This window comes from Anoplophora glabripennis, unplaced genomic scaffold (genome assembly GCF_000390285.2).
Source record: "Anoplophora glabripennis isolate ALB-LARVAE unplaced genomic scaffold, Agla_2.0 scaffold445, whole genome shotgun sequence".
NCBI lineage: Eukaryota > Metazoa > Arthropoda > Insecta > Coleoptera > Cerambycidae > Anoplophora > Anoplophora glabripennis.
In genome coordinates, this window is record NW_019416534.1 from 352,138 (window position 1) to 371,127 (window position 18,990).

The following is an 18,990-nucleotide window of genomic DNA, read 5'->3' on the forward strand; positions in this document are numbered from 1 at the left end:
TTTTTAGGGGTGAACCGCTCGCCTATATTTGTATTGACACATTTATCCCAAAAACGACACCTTATATATTATTTTCATGGGCGTCATTTTCGTCACAGGTTTGAAGACCATCATCAACGCGCTGCTGCACTCATTCAAGCAACTGGCCGAGGTCATGACGCTGACCATCTTCTGCCTGATGGTGTTCGCCTTATTCGCTCTTCAGGTCTACAAAGGGGAGCTCCGCAATAAATGCGTCCTAAAGATGGACGACCACAACGCATCGTACGAAACGTGGTTCAAGTAAGTTTCCTTCGTTTTCGTAACATTCACCGACGTTTTAACGTCTAGCGGATTATATTGATGTGTCGTGAAAGACATTCTATCCATCGTTCGTGCGACGCCTAGGAGCGAAAATATAACGCGCACTCTCAAATTCAATCAACTTAAAGTAACATACGTCTCTATAAAGTGGATAAACTAATAACGTTTTACGGTTCCTCCTCGAAAAGTGGTGCTCCTACTTTCTGCAGTTACTGGGCGTCGATGCAAATTGAAAATTAAATATTCAAAGGCGTATATCGGGATGTGGAAGTTTGGGGCTATTAGAGTACCTACATTTAGATAAATATTTCAGGTGGACTAGAATGAGGTGCTTTTAGCTTTAAGTTCGGTCCACTGCCCGGTAGAGGGGCTGTATTAGAAAAAAAAGCTAGCTGGTGCAGCAAAATGCGACAACTAGAGTGTTTATTATAAATAATAAGACAGAAAGGGCCCCTTTTTAAGATACCGAAGAAAAATAAAAGTCCAGAGTAAAGTATTTTATTATATTTTCGAGAATCGAGAAATTCGAGATCTTCGTGTGAGGCAGGCCAACAGGAATAACAACTAACTCTGTGAGCTGCTTTACCATTAATACACCAATAGCGTCACTTTAGCTTAAATTCTATATAAAATACAGGGTGTTTCCGAAATAGGTGCGTTCCTTGAAAAGGGTGATAGACGGCATGAAAATGAGCAACTTTTATTAAGCAACTGATGGTAAATTTTAGAAGATTATTCAAATCTCGTTTAAAAGTAACACAAAAATTAAACAAATCAACGAATTACCTACCAGTAGACACTGTGCTCCACAAACATTGTTCGGGGTTGTTTTTATGTGTTAATAAACATGCTTCCAAACCTTCGATCAATAGTCTGTCGCCAAAATCACCACACTCACACATTCACTGAAAACCCTTGCTGGAACAGAAATCTCTATATGTATAACTTGAGGATGTGCATCACACCAATAAACATTTTATACGCCGTATACTGTAACACATGACGCACGTGCACAAGATGCACAGGGTCCGCTTCCATTCATGGTCAATTTCCTTCATTAATTTTCTCAATTTAATATTAAATATGGAAAAACTACAACGTACTGTATTAGCAGACGTAAAATTGGGAATTAAAAATTTTTATTTTAAGCTGTTTAACATGTACAAGATAGTAGATGATTTTATTTTTAAAACATAATACACTATGGTAACTAGTTAAAAAATCACATGAACCAATTCATTTCCAACATTTAATATGTGCAGGATGTGTCCAAGTGGTCTTGATCACTGGTGTCGATAACAAAAAATATTTGAGTTGAAAACCAATTTAGTTTAACTAAAAAGTAATTGTTTTGAAATAATTATTTCTATGTAGGCATTTTCGTATAAGATATTGTAAAAATTGTATTAGGAAAAGCTATTCACAATTAATATTTATATTCGTATACCAAATTTTAAAATGATTAGCTTACTTTGATATATTTTTATTAGAAAAATCATTGCAAAACTATAAAAATGATCTGAGTCATAAATTTGAATTCTAAATTCGAATGTTCTTAATTCCTTACAAACAAGGAAATTTTATCTACAGAATATCCAGAAATTAAAAAATAAATAAATTATACCAGTTAATTTAAAATTTGGAATATGGGAATAAATCTTAATTCTAAACTAGTGAAATTTTTAATATTTTATAGGAAAAAGACACTTTACCTGCACAAAACATATGTTTCCCCTGACACTACTTGCTTTTTGAAATAAAAATGTTGCAAATTACTTTATAACCAAAGGGAATCGATTCCCAAAATGGCGATTTCGTTTTTTTTATTTACTTCAGCTCAAAATTTTTTGTTGATACCCGAAGTTAAAACCATCTCTAGAGGCATATCCCATGCATATCGAACGTTGGAAAGTATTGGTTACTTATGTGTATCTTAATTGTTATTACTAACACTTTAATTTGGACGACCAAGTAAATTAAATACCGCTTAAACTCTTTCGGAATACGAAATAGAAAATAAATAAAATAAAATGTAAGTAAGTTTAATTATCATATTGCGTAGGATGTAGAGTGTGTAGAGGTTAGAGATATTAAATTGGCAAAAAAATGAAAAAAATGGGAAAAATCCTTTTTCTAAAGTAAAAAGTTGGAAAAAACTCGTAACAAAGTTCCAATTATATTTTCCTGTAATTAAAGTCAACGAATAAAAATATTTACCCATTTTAACATAATTTTTGTATTCTGGATGGCTTCAAATCTCAAATTAGTTGAGCTTAAAATCAATTTCACCAAATTATTCATAAGTAAACAACGAGAAGAAACAAAATATCAGTTCTCTATAACTTAAAAAACAATAATCAAAGTATATTTTAACTTGAGCTTTAACCAGATTTCAAAATAAAAGCAAACTCAAAGTGGGTTCAGTAAAAAACTTCACGCATCACGCTCTTGGTCCTCCTGAACGTACTCAAAATATGTATTTTTTTCTAAAAGCGGAGATGATTTGTTTATTAAAATAGTTATTTTTATTAAATATATAACAACATTTATATTGGCAGACAAAGTGACTAGAGCTCTTTATATCCGGGATTGTAATAAAAGTTCAATTTTTCTTCGGAAATTTTAGACCACCAAAACAGTCCCCTTAGTGTGTCGAGCACCCCACAATCCGCGGATCAACGGGTCTAGCCAGTTCGACTAATCTACCACCCTCTGTCCAAAAACAAACACACACAGCGTATATCTAGTTCTGCGAAGATTACATTTGAATATATTGGTACGTAATTAGTTGAGATGACGCTCAACGTGTTGTTAATACCCTCGGAAACCTTACCATGGATGAAGGAAAATACACTAGGGAGATTTTGCATCTTTAGAAATGTAGACGGTGGAATAACAGGGACTTATTGGCAATCCCTCGCTGCTTCAGTTTGATGAAACACTGTATTACACCAGAGAGGTATCGGGTTATTGCAAATTTAATAAATAAAACAGTGTTTTACAACAATACGATGTATCCTGATGGTGAATTGTTGAATTCCTTTATATTTATGAAACACTAAGCGGTTGCTTACAGATAATTTAACTATGTGCCATCGTTATATTTTTTTTAAAGAAATTTGTTATTCAAAGTCTCCTCTAGTGCGTGGTATATTTAGGGTGCTTTTTGAGTTGGCGTTTTTCTTTTACACGTAATATAAAACATTTATACAAGAGTAAGAACATTCAGGAAGAGAACGGAATGAAAATTCAAATGAAGCTTGAATCAGTTTTTAATAAAACCCTTTAATATCTACATTTGTTTACAAATATTTTCTAAAATCTTTTGCTGTTTCTTATTAAATAGAAAAGTTAAAGAGATCAGGGAAGTAGAAGGTTATGTGTACTCGTACAGCAAGTTCTGTTTCTGAATAGACGTAGTAAACTCTGCCCCTCAGGTGCGGGCAACATAATTTCCCATGAGCTGCCGATTTAAAATTATAAATTTATTGAAGGTACGAGTATTCGGGTAGGTACTATATATGTCACTTCTGACACCTGACTTACATAAATCGTTGTTCCCAAAATTTCACACATGCACGTAGTTTGCAAACTACGCCCAACAAAGGTCGAGTTTAAGTGAATACCATTTGGCCAAAAAAACCTCTCCTCTATAAATCATAACCAAACATTACGGGATATTTCCAGCTCAATTGGGATTGTGATTTTCAGAGCCATCTATGACTATAAACTACCAAACTACAATAAATATGGTCCTCTTCCATGGGCGCCGTTAAGTTAGGTTAGAAATTCAGGGAAGATGGTGCAAATCTAAAACATCAGAATACGAAATCTCCTTTTAGGAGTAACAAAACATTTAGTTTTAGCTAGACCATTGAACAATGACCTGGTAATGCCATATATATCACGGAACCGAGATTTATTCTGTATGTACTGTTGTGCCTGTATTTAACTATTACAGAATTAGGGGCGGCAACCGATATCCATCTAACACAATACGCAATTACGTACTAACTGGTCTATTCGCAGCTTTACGAGCACTTAGAGTTGGCCAGTAAACCCAATTTTACTGTTGCAGTTGGACGCAGGACCCCAGCAACTGGCTGAGGCGGAACGCGACGGGAGATGCGTTCCTCTGCGGCAACGTCACCGGGTCCAGACACTGCCCCCTCACCCACACGTGCCTCTGCACCGGAGGCAACCCCAACCACGGATACACCAGCTTCGATAATTTCCTCTGGTCGATGCTGACCACGTTCCAGCTCATTACGCTCGACTACTGGGAGAACGTCTACAATATGGTTTGTTTTATTTAATTCCCCTCGCCCGGGCTTTTATCGTTCTGTTTTTCTCGACCGTGCCGCGCGATTAGAGTCGTAAACAATGATGTCCTTTTTAAAACCGCCTTTTCGCTTATCGCCTGTGGGAACTGTTAATTTATTTGGTTAGGTTCGGAACACCATTGTGGAATTGTTCCGTAGTCATTATTTGAAAGAAAGTAAAAGCAAATACCTTTTGTGTTTAAAAATCATTGAAGGTTTTAAATATCAGTAATTTAATTTTTAAATCCTCCTCAGGGCCATAAATAATAACCCAAGTGATAAAAATGTTGAACATACAACATCAAAAAACATTTGAAAAGTATTTTACCTGTTCCCACTATAGCAAATAGACTATTAATACATTGTTTTTAAAGAGGTAAGTGGATTTTACCGTAGAAGTAGAAGTTGCTATGGGCATTCAATTTATTTCTAAATTATATGACACACTTTTGCCCGCACTAAAGTCACACTAGTGCGATTTCGCACCGATCGGACTTTTCACTCTATAGTTTGACCAACAATAACAGACATGAACCCATGGGCGTAGATAGAATTTTTGCTTGGGGTGGGTCCACGGGTGCAAGCTCTATGAAGCCTCTAAAAAAAGGAACCTTTCGCAATCAGCAAGTTGCCGAATAAATTTTCAAAAACCTGAACACGTTTTGATTTAATTCTAAAAAAAAAGTCAGCGACTGCAACCGACATGCCGATATGATAGACGATAATATTAGATATTTTTTCTGGGATGGGCCGTACACACCCCTGCTCCCTCTTAGCTACGCCTATGATATAATCAATATAGGGTCAAATCTAAAAAGTATTAATTCCACAAAATCTAATTCGTATGAATTTAAATGTTTTATAGCCATTATACTATCTTTCTACAGAGTGTTTCAGTTTACATTTCGATTATTCCTTCATGGAATTTTTTAGTATTGATATTTGAAAAAACATATTTTATAAATTCCGATATTGATGAAATTTTATTTAACGATTTGTCTGATTAAAATTAAACATTTACTAAATTTGACTGTAAAGTCACTCCTTATAACTCATTGTGGTGATTCTAAGAAAAAAAAATCCTATTTTGTTCTAAAAAGGACCATTTTTGACATATTTTTTGCTTTTTTAACTTACATTAAGTCAGCCACCAAGCACCGGAGATTTTCCACAAAATCTAATTCATATAAATGTTCTAAAAAAAAGGTTACGCAGTCAGTGACTTACCAATATGCCACTATGATAGACGGTAATATTAGACCTTTTTTTCTGGGGTGGAGACCGGGATTTCTGGAGTCGTGTACACTCTGCTCCCCCTAACTACGCCCATGCTGAAACTAACTCTTGTGCGACTCGACTGTTTGGGCTATTGGGAAGGAATCATGCTGGAGGAACCCTCGACCTGAGAAATCTCAACTGTTCAAAAAAAAACGGTGGTGCGAATTAGCACTAGTGTGACCTTTGAGAGTTAAAAATACATTTTAACAAAAAATTACAAGATAACCTTTGCTTAGTGATTAGACGATGTATATTTAAAAATATGTATGTGAGTTTGAAAAATGTAATGATTGTCTTATTTTGCAGGTACTGTCAGCTTGCGGACCCATAAGTGTCTCTTTTTTTACTGTAGTAGTGTTTTTTGGTTCGTTTTACCTTATCAACCTAATGTTGGCTGTGGTAGCACTTAGTTACGAAGAAGAAGCAGAGATCACACAAGAGGTAGGTGTACATTTGAACTATTTTAGTATAATATTGCTTTGGACTAGTATTATTCCAGATTTTAGAAGATATTTTATTTGAAACTTGAATATTATTCTCAATAGTCTTCAATCTACGTTTCCACTACAAAAATAGACCTCCAACCCCCTTGTTTTTTGGGGGAGGTAATATCAGCGTCTAAAAGATGGCTCGTATGGTCTTTCGGATGTGGCAATTTCAAATATGCAGCGATTTTATTTGGCCATCTTTTTATTTTATTAATAGCAACTATTTGTTTGACACATTCTTTATTAGCTTTATCTAATAAGAAATCTACAATTATTAGTAAACTTAGGTCATAAGGCAGAGTAATGTCAATGCAATGAATATGAAACACATCTACAATGACAAATATCCTCTCAGCATGTGTCTTGCTGACAAAAATTGTTAACGATAACCGCATCAATTTGTCTGTCCGTCAATGATCTTCTCTTCTATAAGCCCCGTGAACGCCCATTATTAAAATAACCAAAAAAAACTCGGTAATTAGAAAAATTAATACATCCTAATATAAAGTAACGTCAATTGCATTCATTAATACGTGCATAAACAGCATAAAAACCAATGTCCACTTCACGAAATTCGAATTCCTCTCACGAATAGAAGTTTCTCGCACGTAACCATCGCCGAAATGTTTGAGAACTGTTTTATATTCTCGGCGAAGGAACGTATTGATCTGTGCAGCCTCTGTTACCTCTCATAATCCCTCATTGTTCCAACATTACGGAGAGCCTGCAACAGGTCAGGTCTGTATGGGAATGGGCCGCAAAAACTCCATCGCCTCTCCATGAACAAAACCCCAGAAGTTAATTATCGGATGACCTCCAGGGAACGCTTTTTATTGTACTCTGACGAAGGGGTACGGGCGTTAATTGAGACAGTATGTGTTTTTTGCGCGCCCAGAATTGAAAATTGAATATAATTGACTGTCTGCTACTATACACGGTGATCCAAATTCCACCGCATCGCTCTTAATACACTAATAAAAAACCCTGTGGACTCAAATCGGGTAGCCTCTCTGGCAGTAGCGATACAGTCTCTGGTGTTTTTTCTAGGAGAGAAAAAAAGAACTCGTGGACCACCGTGAGGACTCCACATTCAGTTTCGACCCCACCAACTTGAACGTGAAGAAGCTGTCGAAGCAGAAGATCAAGAAAATCGACGCGAGGAAGGGGGTCCTTCTGTCGTCCTACACGCGGAAGAAGACGAGGCGCAGAAAACGGAACAGAAGCTCAACGAACCAGACCAAATCAGAGAACAATGGCAATAAGCAAGAGACCAAAGACTCAAGCTCCAATAAGTCGTCTCCGAAAAGAAGTAGTCGAAGGTAAGAGTCATTGTTTTAGATCTGGTACTGTTATAACTTGAGCTCGACATTTGCGTGCGAATTCAGTAGCGTCACAAAAGGATAAGTGGGTTAAATATATTAAATTAAGCTTACAGTGTCTCATGTTGTCAAATTGAAATGTCTGTTACACATACATCGGAATATATTACACACTAAACACAAAAAAATTAGGTAATATAAAAATACCCAGTGCGCCAACTGTAACAGTTCATTTCTTTGTATGCGTTTAGTCCAGTCGGTATCTGCTTTAAAAGTAGGTTGTATGGATGTTTCATATAGTAACGCTAATTTTTGTTGGAAATAGTTCTAAATATTATGTAAAATGATAACTGCGATATGCACCACCTGAAAAAATTAAAAAGGGCGCATTTTTCTCCCTTCTTTCATGTGTAACTCGGAGAATATCGACATTAGAGAAAATAGTCAAAGGAACAAAGTTTCGTTTTGAGATTCTCTTCAAAATAAAAGTGGTTCGAAATTTGTGTGTGCATTATTGTTGCTGTAATACAGTTTAGGCCGAAAAAAAAATCGTGAAAAAAGATGTTTTTTCATCACTTTATTTCGGACTTTGACTTTAGAACAGCCATATAAAAAATATGGTTCGTAGTACTTTATGACATGGTAGTATTGCAGAAATTTTTTCATCGAAATGGGTCGGGTACATTTCGCACAATTCAATTGTTAATTAAGGAAATACAGAATTATTAGTTATTTTTCAATTCTCTCTCACGGTAAAACCAATGATTATTTTAAGTTTCCAATTTTTATACATACCCTTTGGAGTCTCAACTATCAATTTCCATTTCAACTTCAAAATTTTACAATGTCGATTCAAAAAAATCTTTCAATTTAAATTTATATGCAAAATAAAGAACAATAAAGTAGATAATATACGGTATAATGTATAGAAAATCCAGCTACGAAAACTTTTATTGATATTTCACAAAAATTAAAATAGACTTGTTAAAATAAAAAGAAATTTACTACTTATAGAGAGTAGAAAAATATAATAACATTTTCTTGCATTATAAAGTCATATTTACCTTTATATCACGAATATGCTCCTGCAGCAATTGAAATCTCAATAAGTAACGAACACAAACTACTGTCAAGGTAGTTTTACAGCAAAATAATAGCGACTAGATTCGTTATCTGTTGTAGATGCTAACATAGTGGCTGGCATAGTCCCCCCACTCCTCACTATTTGACTCTATTCGATTTCTGTGAAATGTATCATTCTTTTTTGCATCAGAGCAGTTAAAATACTTTTGATTGTTATTGTACAGTACGTTGTTTTGCCGTAAACTCATTTCAACTTTGAGCTTCCATATCTCGATGACGATTCATCGTATCCACAAGATCAAAAGTGGATTTTGTTCGTCAATCATTCCTCTATTTGATCCTATAATTACATTTGCAGAATACGCAAATATGGTGGCTCCAGCTCTAAATGTTTATAAGTATTGTTTCGAAGAAATTTTAAAAACATTCTAATTGTTGGTAAATGTATCCATTTTACCAACAATTAGAAATCGAAAATGTTTATATGGGGAGTGATAGTTGAGACTCCAAAGGGTATGCATAAAAGTTGGGAGCTCAAAATAATCATTGGTTTTACCGTGAGAGAGAATTGAAAAATAAGTATAATTCTGTATTTTCTTAATTAACAATTAAATTGTACGAAATCTATCCGGTCGATTTCGATGAAAAAATTTCTGCAATACTACCATATCATGAAGTACTTAAAACCATACTTTTTATATGGCTGCTCTAGTCAAGGTCCGAAATAAATTCATGAAAAAAACATCTTTTTTCACGAAGTTTTTTCGGGCCACTTTTATTTTGAAGAGAATCTCAAAGCGAAACTTTTTTCCTTTGACTATTTTCTCTAATGTCAATATTCTTCGAGTTATATATGAAAAAAGAGAAAAATTTGCCTTTTTTACATTTTTTTGTGCTAACAATTATGCACAACTTTTTCAGCAGGCGCATATCGCAATTCATTTGCATAATATTTAGAACTATTTACAACAAAAATTAGCGGTATTATATAAAACATCCACTCCGAAACAGATACCGACTGGACTATTTAATGTATCTTTTACACTGATATTAATTTCAGTCAAGCAAATTCATTTCATGGATTCATGATATACAATTTGCAAATCTAGCATAAAATTGTGGTCGTTTTGTGCAAGGTAATTCAGTATTTCTCTAGAAAAACAAAGAATCTTGGCAAAAGGAACTACTAGTGCATTGGTAAATAACAGGAACAAAATCAGCTTAGAGATATCCGTAGAAAGTACGATAGGATGTCTAAGTTCTACTTTCAAGTAAATTACAACTCCTAATGTAATGGCAGGCTACACGCTGGTTCTTCGATAACTGAGTTGTTTGTTATTTTGCAAACTTAGTTTTTACTTTTGCTTACATCCACGTTTTTCGAATACTGATTTATTAACCTAGTTAATCCAATAAAAGCCACAAGCAAGTGAAAACCTAGTACCCAGTGACTTGTATTCCATAAATATACAATTCGTTGGAAAGATTAGTAAAACAATTAAGGTCAATATATCTTTGATTTAGTCTATAAAATAGTTTTCCTTTTTACTCTGCAGGTTGTCAAAGTAGTCAAAGCATGTTGAGCTCTCCCTCTTCTGATCTCGAAAATCCCTCATAAGCTATGCTCCTTTCCTAATGCAACGCCCTGTATCTAACGTTCACTGTTGCAGATCAGTGACACCAAGTCGCAGCCCTAGCCCCAGACATAGCCAACACAGCCAGCATAGCCAGCAGAGTCAGCACAGTCAGCAGAGTCAGCACAGTCAGCAGAGCCAAAACAGTCAGGGGTCCCCCAGACCTCAGGCATTGCCGCTACCTCTACCGCCTCCGAAGCACATCCAGCTCTCGGATCCGAGAAGGCCGGACACCCTTTACCCCCACAACACCCTGGGTAAGTTACTACTACTCAATAAAGGACCTGAATGAGTCCAAAGCAAGTAAATTATTTATTTCAGAAGTTTCTTTTGATTTTTTCAGTACAACTGTGGTAATTCGCGGAATATAAAAATATTTTGGTCTCTTTACATCCACCTGTCCTTCATTTAAATCACTTTTGGTTCATAATACTTCATTATAAGAGACTTTGTCATCTGGATTGATCTAACTCAACAACGCTGAGAGTTATTCAAATCGAGTGTCCTTTAGAGACAAACTTAGCCGGAGACCTGTCGACTTGCTTGAAGGGCATCGTTAATTCGCCTGTTAACTGGCATTTATCCCGACACCAGAAGGATGAAGTGCGACCGACTAGTTAATCCAACCAAACTGAGAGTGTTAACTATACCTGCTTAATACAAATAGCTCGAAGTTTGCCGCTAAATGCTGAATATCGTTAACGTTCCCTGTGAAAGCGTAAATTATGAAAGATGATAGCGCATTTGTTTCTTGGAATACGTCGTAAATTCAGGTTATGCGGCTGAATTGAATGAAAGTGGGAGTGACGGCGGAATTTCTCGACAACAACATGTTGCGTCGGAAGCAAATTATGATTCACTTAAGGCTGAATGTTATTGCTCACATCCTATATCAGTAACTATGAATGAAATTATATTTCAAACTTTGTTCTAGGTCCAAACCGACTGGGTCTGCAAAGCAGGCAGGCCAGTAGCAACAGCGGCGAAGGGAACAACAGGGAATCCTCCCTGGATGATTCCGGGGTGGTGGACGATCATGAACCAGAGGGCGATGCCACGTCTGAAGAAGTAACATCCCATGTTCCCCCTACGCTAAGGGTAAGACTTATTTATTAGTTTAATTTTTATTTAGGTAAAATTTTTGACCTATTTCTAGGAGGCCCTGTACAAGACTAACAGTCTAATTCGACAAACCGACTATTCCCGCGATTCTGAGAACGTTTTGAAGCCTTAAACTTTTCGCCAAGTTTCAGAAAAGTTCAGGGAATCCACGAACACGGCGAGTTAGCGCTACATTTTCTCTGCTTACTAAAAATCTCGGGATGACAGACGGCTTTAGAGGAGATTTATGAAAATTCAGAAGTATATTTTAGGCGAGGAAAAGCCAGCAAAATACTTGAGAAAGAATGCATGCAAGAATTTACATTGATTGGGCCTTTTCTCGAAAATAACTTCGCTTGATCGCTAATATAACCGAAACAATTGATATTGTTCGTTGTTTATCAAAATTAATTATAATTTCCAAGGAAATTGAATGCTTGTGCCTTTTATTAAAATTTTAAAACAACAAAATTAAAAACGGTATAGAAAATATAATAAACCAAGTGGGTAGCAAATATTATTCATCAGTAAAGTTCATTCATAGATTTAAGAGAAATATTGGATGAATCCTGTCTAAAATTAAAAAACTAAGTTTATTTTACAGATTACTACAGTACACAGTTAATAAAACAAAAATATTCTTACGTTCAATAAATAGTTGTGCAGGGTTAGTCACAATAATCTGACAACTTATTGTGAGTTTATTATTGAAATCACAAAAAAAGTCTATAATACAAATGTTTTAGCTTTTTTATGAATTTTTATAATACAGTATTAGAAAAAACAATTGAATAACGGAAATCACTAAATTAAAAAGAAAATTAAACGATATTTCCTATGCCTATATTAGTGCATACTTAGCTTCGTTAAATTTTTCTCTTTTCAAAAATATATAATATGTCACTTTTCGACATATTTCAGTTTGAAACTATTTTTGAAAAAACAGGAGGAAAATTTATGTCTAACGGATCGCATTCACATTATTGTTATTCTTGTAAAATAAACGGATAACTTCAAATTTTTCGTTCTCACTAAACATTATTTCTTTGTTAAAATAGTTTGTTATAAGAAACAAATTAATGATGATAAATAAACTTCTGTCAAAGTCATTTGTTTGTTCCGCGTGCCTCGTCCATAGCCACTGCGATCCGTCAGACATAAATTTGCCTCCTATTTTTTCAAAAATATTTTTTAAACATTTTATTTTATTAGGAATAAACCGACAAAGGAAGCTTTTAACAAACAAAAAACAAAGTTACAGAAGATGTTCAAAGTGCCCTCCGTCCATTTCCAAGCAGGCACGACATCTTCGTCTCAACGATATTCGAACTCTTTCGAAAACGCTCTCCTTGGTTTGGATTTCTTGACACTTTTGATTAATCCGTAGCTGCAGCTCTTCCAGGCTATTTACAGGAGTACCATACACTAATGTCTTCAAATATCCCCAAACAAAGAAATCTAGAGGGTTCAGATCAGGCGATCTTGGAGGCCATAAAACAGGTCCGGCCCTTCCTACCCATCTATGTGGAAAAGTTTGGTGTAAATGCTCTCTAACGGCCATGGAAAAATGAGCTGGAGCACCATCATGCTGGAACCACATTTGTTGCCTCTGATTCAAAGGAATGTCTTCCAAAAACTCATACAGTGTGTTCTGCAGAAAGTTGAGGTAAGCAGCGCCTGTTAATCGGTTTGGTAAAACAACAGGACCTAGAAACCTGTCACCTACAATACCCATCCAAATGTTTAATGAAAAACGTGCCTGATGTCCAGATTCTATTAGAGCATGAGGATTTTCGTCGGCCCAAATATGCGTATTGTGAAAATTAAACACTCCATTTCTTGTGAACCCGGCCTCATCAGTAAAAAGAATGTTTGCAAGAAAACGAGGGTCTTCAGCATCATGACGTAGAAACCAGCGGCAAAAAACCAAACGTGCTTGATGATCATTTATTGGATTTAAGGCCTGTACTCGTTGCACATGGTATGGATAAAGCAGTTGCTCGTGAAGGATTCTCCAAACAAGAGGACCACTAATTCCTACCTCGGCTGATATTCTCCGCACACTCGTACCTGGATTCTGCTCTACCAGTGCTAGAATTTCTTCTTCTGCTCTAGGAGTGGATACCGACCTTGGTCTTCCGGATAAATGGCACTGTTTGCTCAAGGAACCGGTATCACGCAATCTTTGGTGAATTCTTCCAAACATGCGTTGTGAAGGAATCTGGCGATTTGGATAAGCGTCAACATAAAGACGTCGCGCTTCGGTGGCGTTCCCATTAGCACGACCATACATGAAATGCATGTCTGTTAATTCTGCGTTAGAGTAACCAGCCATAGCGAAAGAAAATTTGTGCACTGAGAACAACTGTCAAATACGTACTGTTTATTTCACTAAACATCAACAACCAACTATTATAAGAAAATACACAACGTTTTTGCAAAATAAAAAAGGGGCTAAAAAACATAAAACATTCCATATCTCCGCAACCGTTACTTTGCGGACCCATGTTTATTGTAGACTTTTCTGCTTATTTTGGTTCATACTATTACCTCCTTAAATATTTTACACTCTTTTTTTAACACCCTGTATAGGGTGTTGCATTAAAAAAACAGTTTTCTTTAATTCAGTGATTTGCATTATTCAATTGTTTTTCCTAATACTGTATTAGAAAAATTCATAAAAAAAGCTAAAACTTTTGTATTAAAAACTTTTTTGTAATTTCAATAATAAACTCACAATAAGTTGTCAGATTATAGTGTACATATGATAGTTCTATATATACATATTTTATAGTCTTTTAGCTCTCGAAATAAGTGTCTTTTTTCGACTTTTTGTACTATAGCAGTACCCCCTCCTGCGTTTATAACCAAAACTATCTTCTCAGTTCCTACGAAGTATTAAAATGTCTGGGTTTGCAAGAACCTCACCTGTTCATTATCCCTTTACAAATACTTTACTCGTAAATTGTTCGTTCTCTTAAATCTATGAACGTACTTTACCAAGGGTAAAGGTGAGCATATTTCGCTTTCATTTACCTCTGACTCCTATTTTTGTGAGCCGTTGTTTAACATTCCGGCATCCGTTTCGATACAAGCTACCGAACCCTCTCTCCCGCCTCATTTCAAGTTCGTTCCTTCTCATAAAGCATCCGATAAGCATCCAAGTACGAATGTTACGGAAGCAAACATCAAAACGTAATTAATTTCGCACACAAAACAAGCCGTGAAACATGTATAGTAAATATTCGGCGCGTAAACACCGACAAACAGCGCGGGCCCCTCGCTCGCCCGGCGCCTCCGCCAAAAGATAGAAGGAAACGGCTTGTTTGAAATTACTTGGGGGAAATTGATTGCGATTCCGATCCGCGGCAACTGATATTTCATTTGAATAAGTGCTTCGATGCATACATTTCTGGCGTAGGTACGCTTCGTATTCAGTGGACATTGATCTGTGAACTGAGGGATCAGTATGTGTTTCTGGATGTCAACTTGCCGGTCGAGAATTTCATGTGAAGCATCCGGTACAATTATTATTTTGATTCAAATAGAATTAAAATCTAAACGAGCAACAGAAAATATGGGCGCCATGTTCTGAAGAAGTAGATTAAGAAAGAGTGCAAAACAAATGTTATCCGCAATTACCATACTGATTTGAACTAGAATTATAATTAGTCCACACGGTATCTGTTTCAGAAAGTCAATGTTTGGGTGAATTGTATATCCACGGAGATTTTTGGCTTTTTGGCTTTCAAATATCACTAGAAATGATTTTTTTTCTATGCGCATAAAAAAAACGTGGGCTTAACTTTTGACGGCAAAATATGTTCAAAAAATTCGAAAAATGTCATATTGTTCTTCCTATTTAATTATGTATCTATTCAAGAGTTGATTTTAGGCGAAAATGGAAAAGGAAAAAATGTGTGTAATTAATTTTTTTACAAAATACGACTAGTTACAAATCGAATGAATCATGATTATTATTATTGTAAAAATCGAAGAAATCGCCAAAAATGGGATTAAAAAACATTACTTTTAGGGAATTTTTTGGGGTCTTTAAATTGGGTATAGGACCTTCAAACTTGGCTCAAGAAAACTTCATGTTATGTAGAATCATCACACCAAATTTCATCAAAATCGGTTCTATGGATTTTGCATAATAATTTTGCAATCCAGATTTTGAGAAAAAATTTGCAAATTTTCAAAATTTTGCACAGCAAAGACCAAGGCCCGTAGTTACTTGAAAATTTAATCACATATAGAAGGGCTCTCAAGCTTTCAAACGCTTTTTGAAAAATTCGAATACCTCAATTAGGAGGACTCTGGCGCTTGTTTAAACATTGGTCGAATTTTTTGTACTGTAAACAATTGGAATAACTTTGTTAATATTCAACCAAATTAAATTTTTTTAAATAGTTTTTAAAAGTTCTTGAAAAGACGCTTCTTTAAAAAAAACAGATCAATTGGTCGATTAGTTATCATCATTTCTTTTGTGATTAAAGTATAATTCAAATATTATTTATTGTTTAAAATGAGAAATTAACTAATTATATTACTAATTTTCGACATATTTTGAAAATAATTGTTGTTTAAACAATTTTAGAATATTTAAATAAATCTTGATCTTTGATAAACAGTTGATAATTAAAGGAAGTTTAAAGATAAATAATTATCGGACTGTTGAAAGACCAATAATTATTAACGATAGGCATTTGAACATACGCTAATTGTTTTTTAATCGCGAGACATCGATTTAAAAAAAATCATCAAAATCGGACCTCTAGAGGCTGAGATATTAAAAATTATTAAGCGCGTCGCGGTTTTGAACTCGTATTCAATTTCGAGCGAGCCGAAGCACCCGTGCTCTCTGCTTCCCCCACCACCTCCACCCGTACGATTTTCTTTAATTTCTCGCTTGCATAAATAACTTTAAACACTTTTTAAAGTAGGTTGTCAATGAAGAAAAGTATTGCAAACTTACACCTAGTAAGTACTCGGATTACCAAAGGTATTTTTCGAAAAATTAGCCCGGATGTCCCAGTATATTTAGTGTAAATGACGGTTAACTTTGATCGGCTATAACTACGTAACTAATTGACCAATCGATCTGTTTTTTTTTTAAAGAAGCATCTTTCCAATAACTTTTAAAACCTGCTTTAAAAATTTGATTTCATTGAATATTCACAAAGTTATTCTAATTGTTTATACGTACAAAAATTCAACCAATGTTTAAACAAGCGTCAGAGCTCTCCTAATTGACGGATTCGAATTTTTCAAAAAACGTTTGAAAGCTTGAGAGCCCTTCTATATGTGATTAAATTTTCAAGTATCTACGTACCTTGGTTTTTTCTGTGCAAAATTTTGAAAATTTGCAATTTTTATTTCAAAATCTGGATTTCAAAATTATTATGCAAAATCTATAGAACCGATTTTGATAAAATTTGGTGTGATGATTCTACATAACATGAAGTTTTCTTGAACCAAGTATGTAGGTCCTTGTAAAAAAATCAAATACAAACATTTTTTTCCTCTTCCATTTTCGCCTAAATTCAACTCTTGAATAGATACATACTTAAATAGGAAGAAAAATATGACATTTCTCGAATTTTTTTAACATATTGTGCCGCCAAAAGTTAAGTCCACGTTTTTTTTTGTTCACATAGAAAAATTTTCATTTCTAGTGATACTTGAAAGCCAAAAAGCCAAAAATCTCGGTAGATATACGCATGGGCGTAGCTAGTGGGGGGCAGGGGTGTGCACGGCCCACCCCAGAGAACCCGGTGCCCACCCTAAAAAAAAGAACATCGCGGTCTTTTTTTTAGAATCAAAATCAAAACGTGTTCAAATTTGATATCTTGTTTGCCTGATTGCGAGCGAGGGCTCTTTTTTTTAAACGCCTCCATAGAGCTTACAGCCCTAGCCCACCCCAAGAAAAAATTGTAGCTACGCCCATGGATATACGATTCACCCAAACCAAAACAGATACCGCCTATAGTGCGATCGTATTCGATGCAAAGTAATAAATCATTGCCTGTCAAGGGAATCAGTGCAACACATTTTATAGGGGGTTTTGGAAATTGAATAATTTCTTTATGCATTATGGATTAACAGTTATATATTTATGAAGGACAAAATGAAAAACAAAGGCATCTCCTTCGCACATTGGGCGGCAGGACAACAATACATTTATTACTCCCTTCATTATCCCTCATATGACTTGTATCTTGTGTTTTTTGCGGCGGCACGCGTGCCGGCCTGGCGTGGTCAGTTTCGTTTCGGTTGTATTGGTGCTGCGTGTTTCTCGCTCGCGATATTTGTGAGGTTATAACTGTTATAAGTGCAATTATATTTCTTTCGGGCTATATGTGTGTTTCGCGCTATTATTTGAGAATATGTGAGTGAAATCATATTTCTTGTGCTCCGTAACAAAAGTGTTTTTAGTGTTTTATTTGTGTGCTGTGTGTGTGTTTCGGGCTGTTGTTTGTGAATCGTGAATGCTATTATATTTTCTGTGCTAGTGAAGTGAAGTTTTTTGTATTATTATTGCTCTGTTGTCGTTATATGGATAAATGGAGGCGGTGCCTGGATGTTCGCGAGCCGGATGTACTGCTGTGGGTACAAAAAAATCTATATTAAGTTACAGAGAAAAAATGATAATATTAAATGTCTATAACCCTTTAGAAAAGGATCATCCCATGAAACTGAAGACTGGTTTGGTGGAAATGTGTTCTGGATATACTGGAGTAAGCGAATTATCTGTTTTCAAAATTTTAAGAGAGAAGAAAATTGAAGGAGACGTTAAGAAACCTAAAAAAGGGGGTGCAAAGAAGAAATTAATATTAAATGAAGATGAGAAAAATGCAGTTTGGCGTACAGTACATAAATCATAGAATTTATATTTTGTTTATAATTTGTTAACATTTCTTGTTTGATAGAAAAATAACTTATTTTGTTGAGATTGGTAGAGAATTGTTGTTAGTGTTTTCATTTGATAGAATCATATCATAGGATTTATATTTTGTTTTCATTCTGTAAATATTTATAGTATATCTGTTATACAAGGTTTTTGCTTTGAAACTTCGTTCTCCTTATAAAAAAAAGAATCGTAATGGGGTGCGATGAAGAGATCAGTTCACGTCTGGAACCCTGTTCCTACAAAAATCCCTTTATTCTCATAAACTATTTGTTTTAAATGTAATTTATTATAAATCCAATTCGTTATTTAAATTCCACATATGTACTACATTTCACCTCTGTACGCGCCACTGTTTATTGTTCCCTGCTCTACGATCAAGCTCGCCAGGTTAGTATTTGACGTATAACCGACCACTTCGTACACTCGATGCACCTGGCCGACTACAGCTAGTACCAGGACACAGTGCGTATGCGGCGGTATTTCAGATTTTACATTCAATTTCATTTTAAATTTGAAACGGTTCATCTTACGCCTCCTAAAAATGATGAC

At 35.2% G+C, this 18,990-nt stretch overlaps 1 protein-coding gene across 3 annotated transcripts in view; it reads left to right on the plus strand.

The window, feature by feature from the left end:
• LOC108909299 (sodium channel protein 60E) overlaps positions 1 to 18,990 on the plus strand; it is a 198,581-nt gene that overhangs the window by 156,093 nt on the left and 23,498 nt on the right. For all 3 annotated transcript variants that reach the window (XM_023454877.1, XM_018713605.1, XM_023454878.1), the window contains 6 exons: positions 99 to 282; positions 4,382 to 4,604; positions 6,210 to 6,344; positions 7,439 to 7,710; positions 10,464 to 10,684; positions 11,362 to 11,525. In XM_023454877.1, the coding sequence (XP_023310645.1) occupies positions 99 to 282; positions 4,382 to 4,604; positions 6,210 to 6,344; positions 7,439 to 7,710; positions 10,464 to 10,684; positions 11,362 to 11,525 (1,199 nt within the window). The remainder of the gene's footprint in view (positions 1 to 98; positions 283 to 4,381; positions 4,605 to 6,209; positions 6,345 to 7,438; positions 7,711 to 10,463; positions 10,685 to 11,361; positions 11,526 to 18,990) is intronic.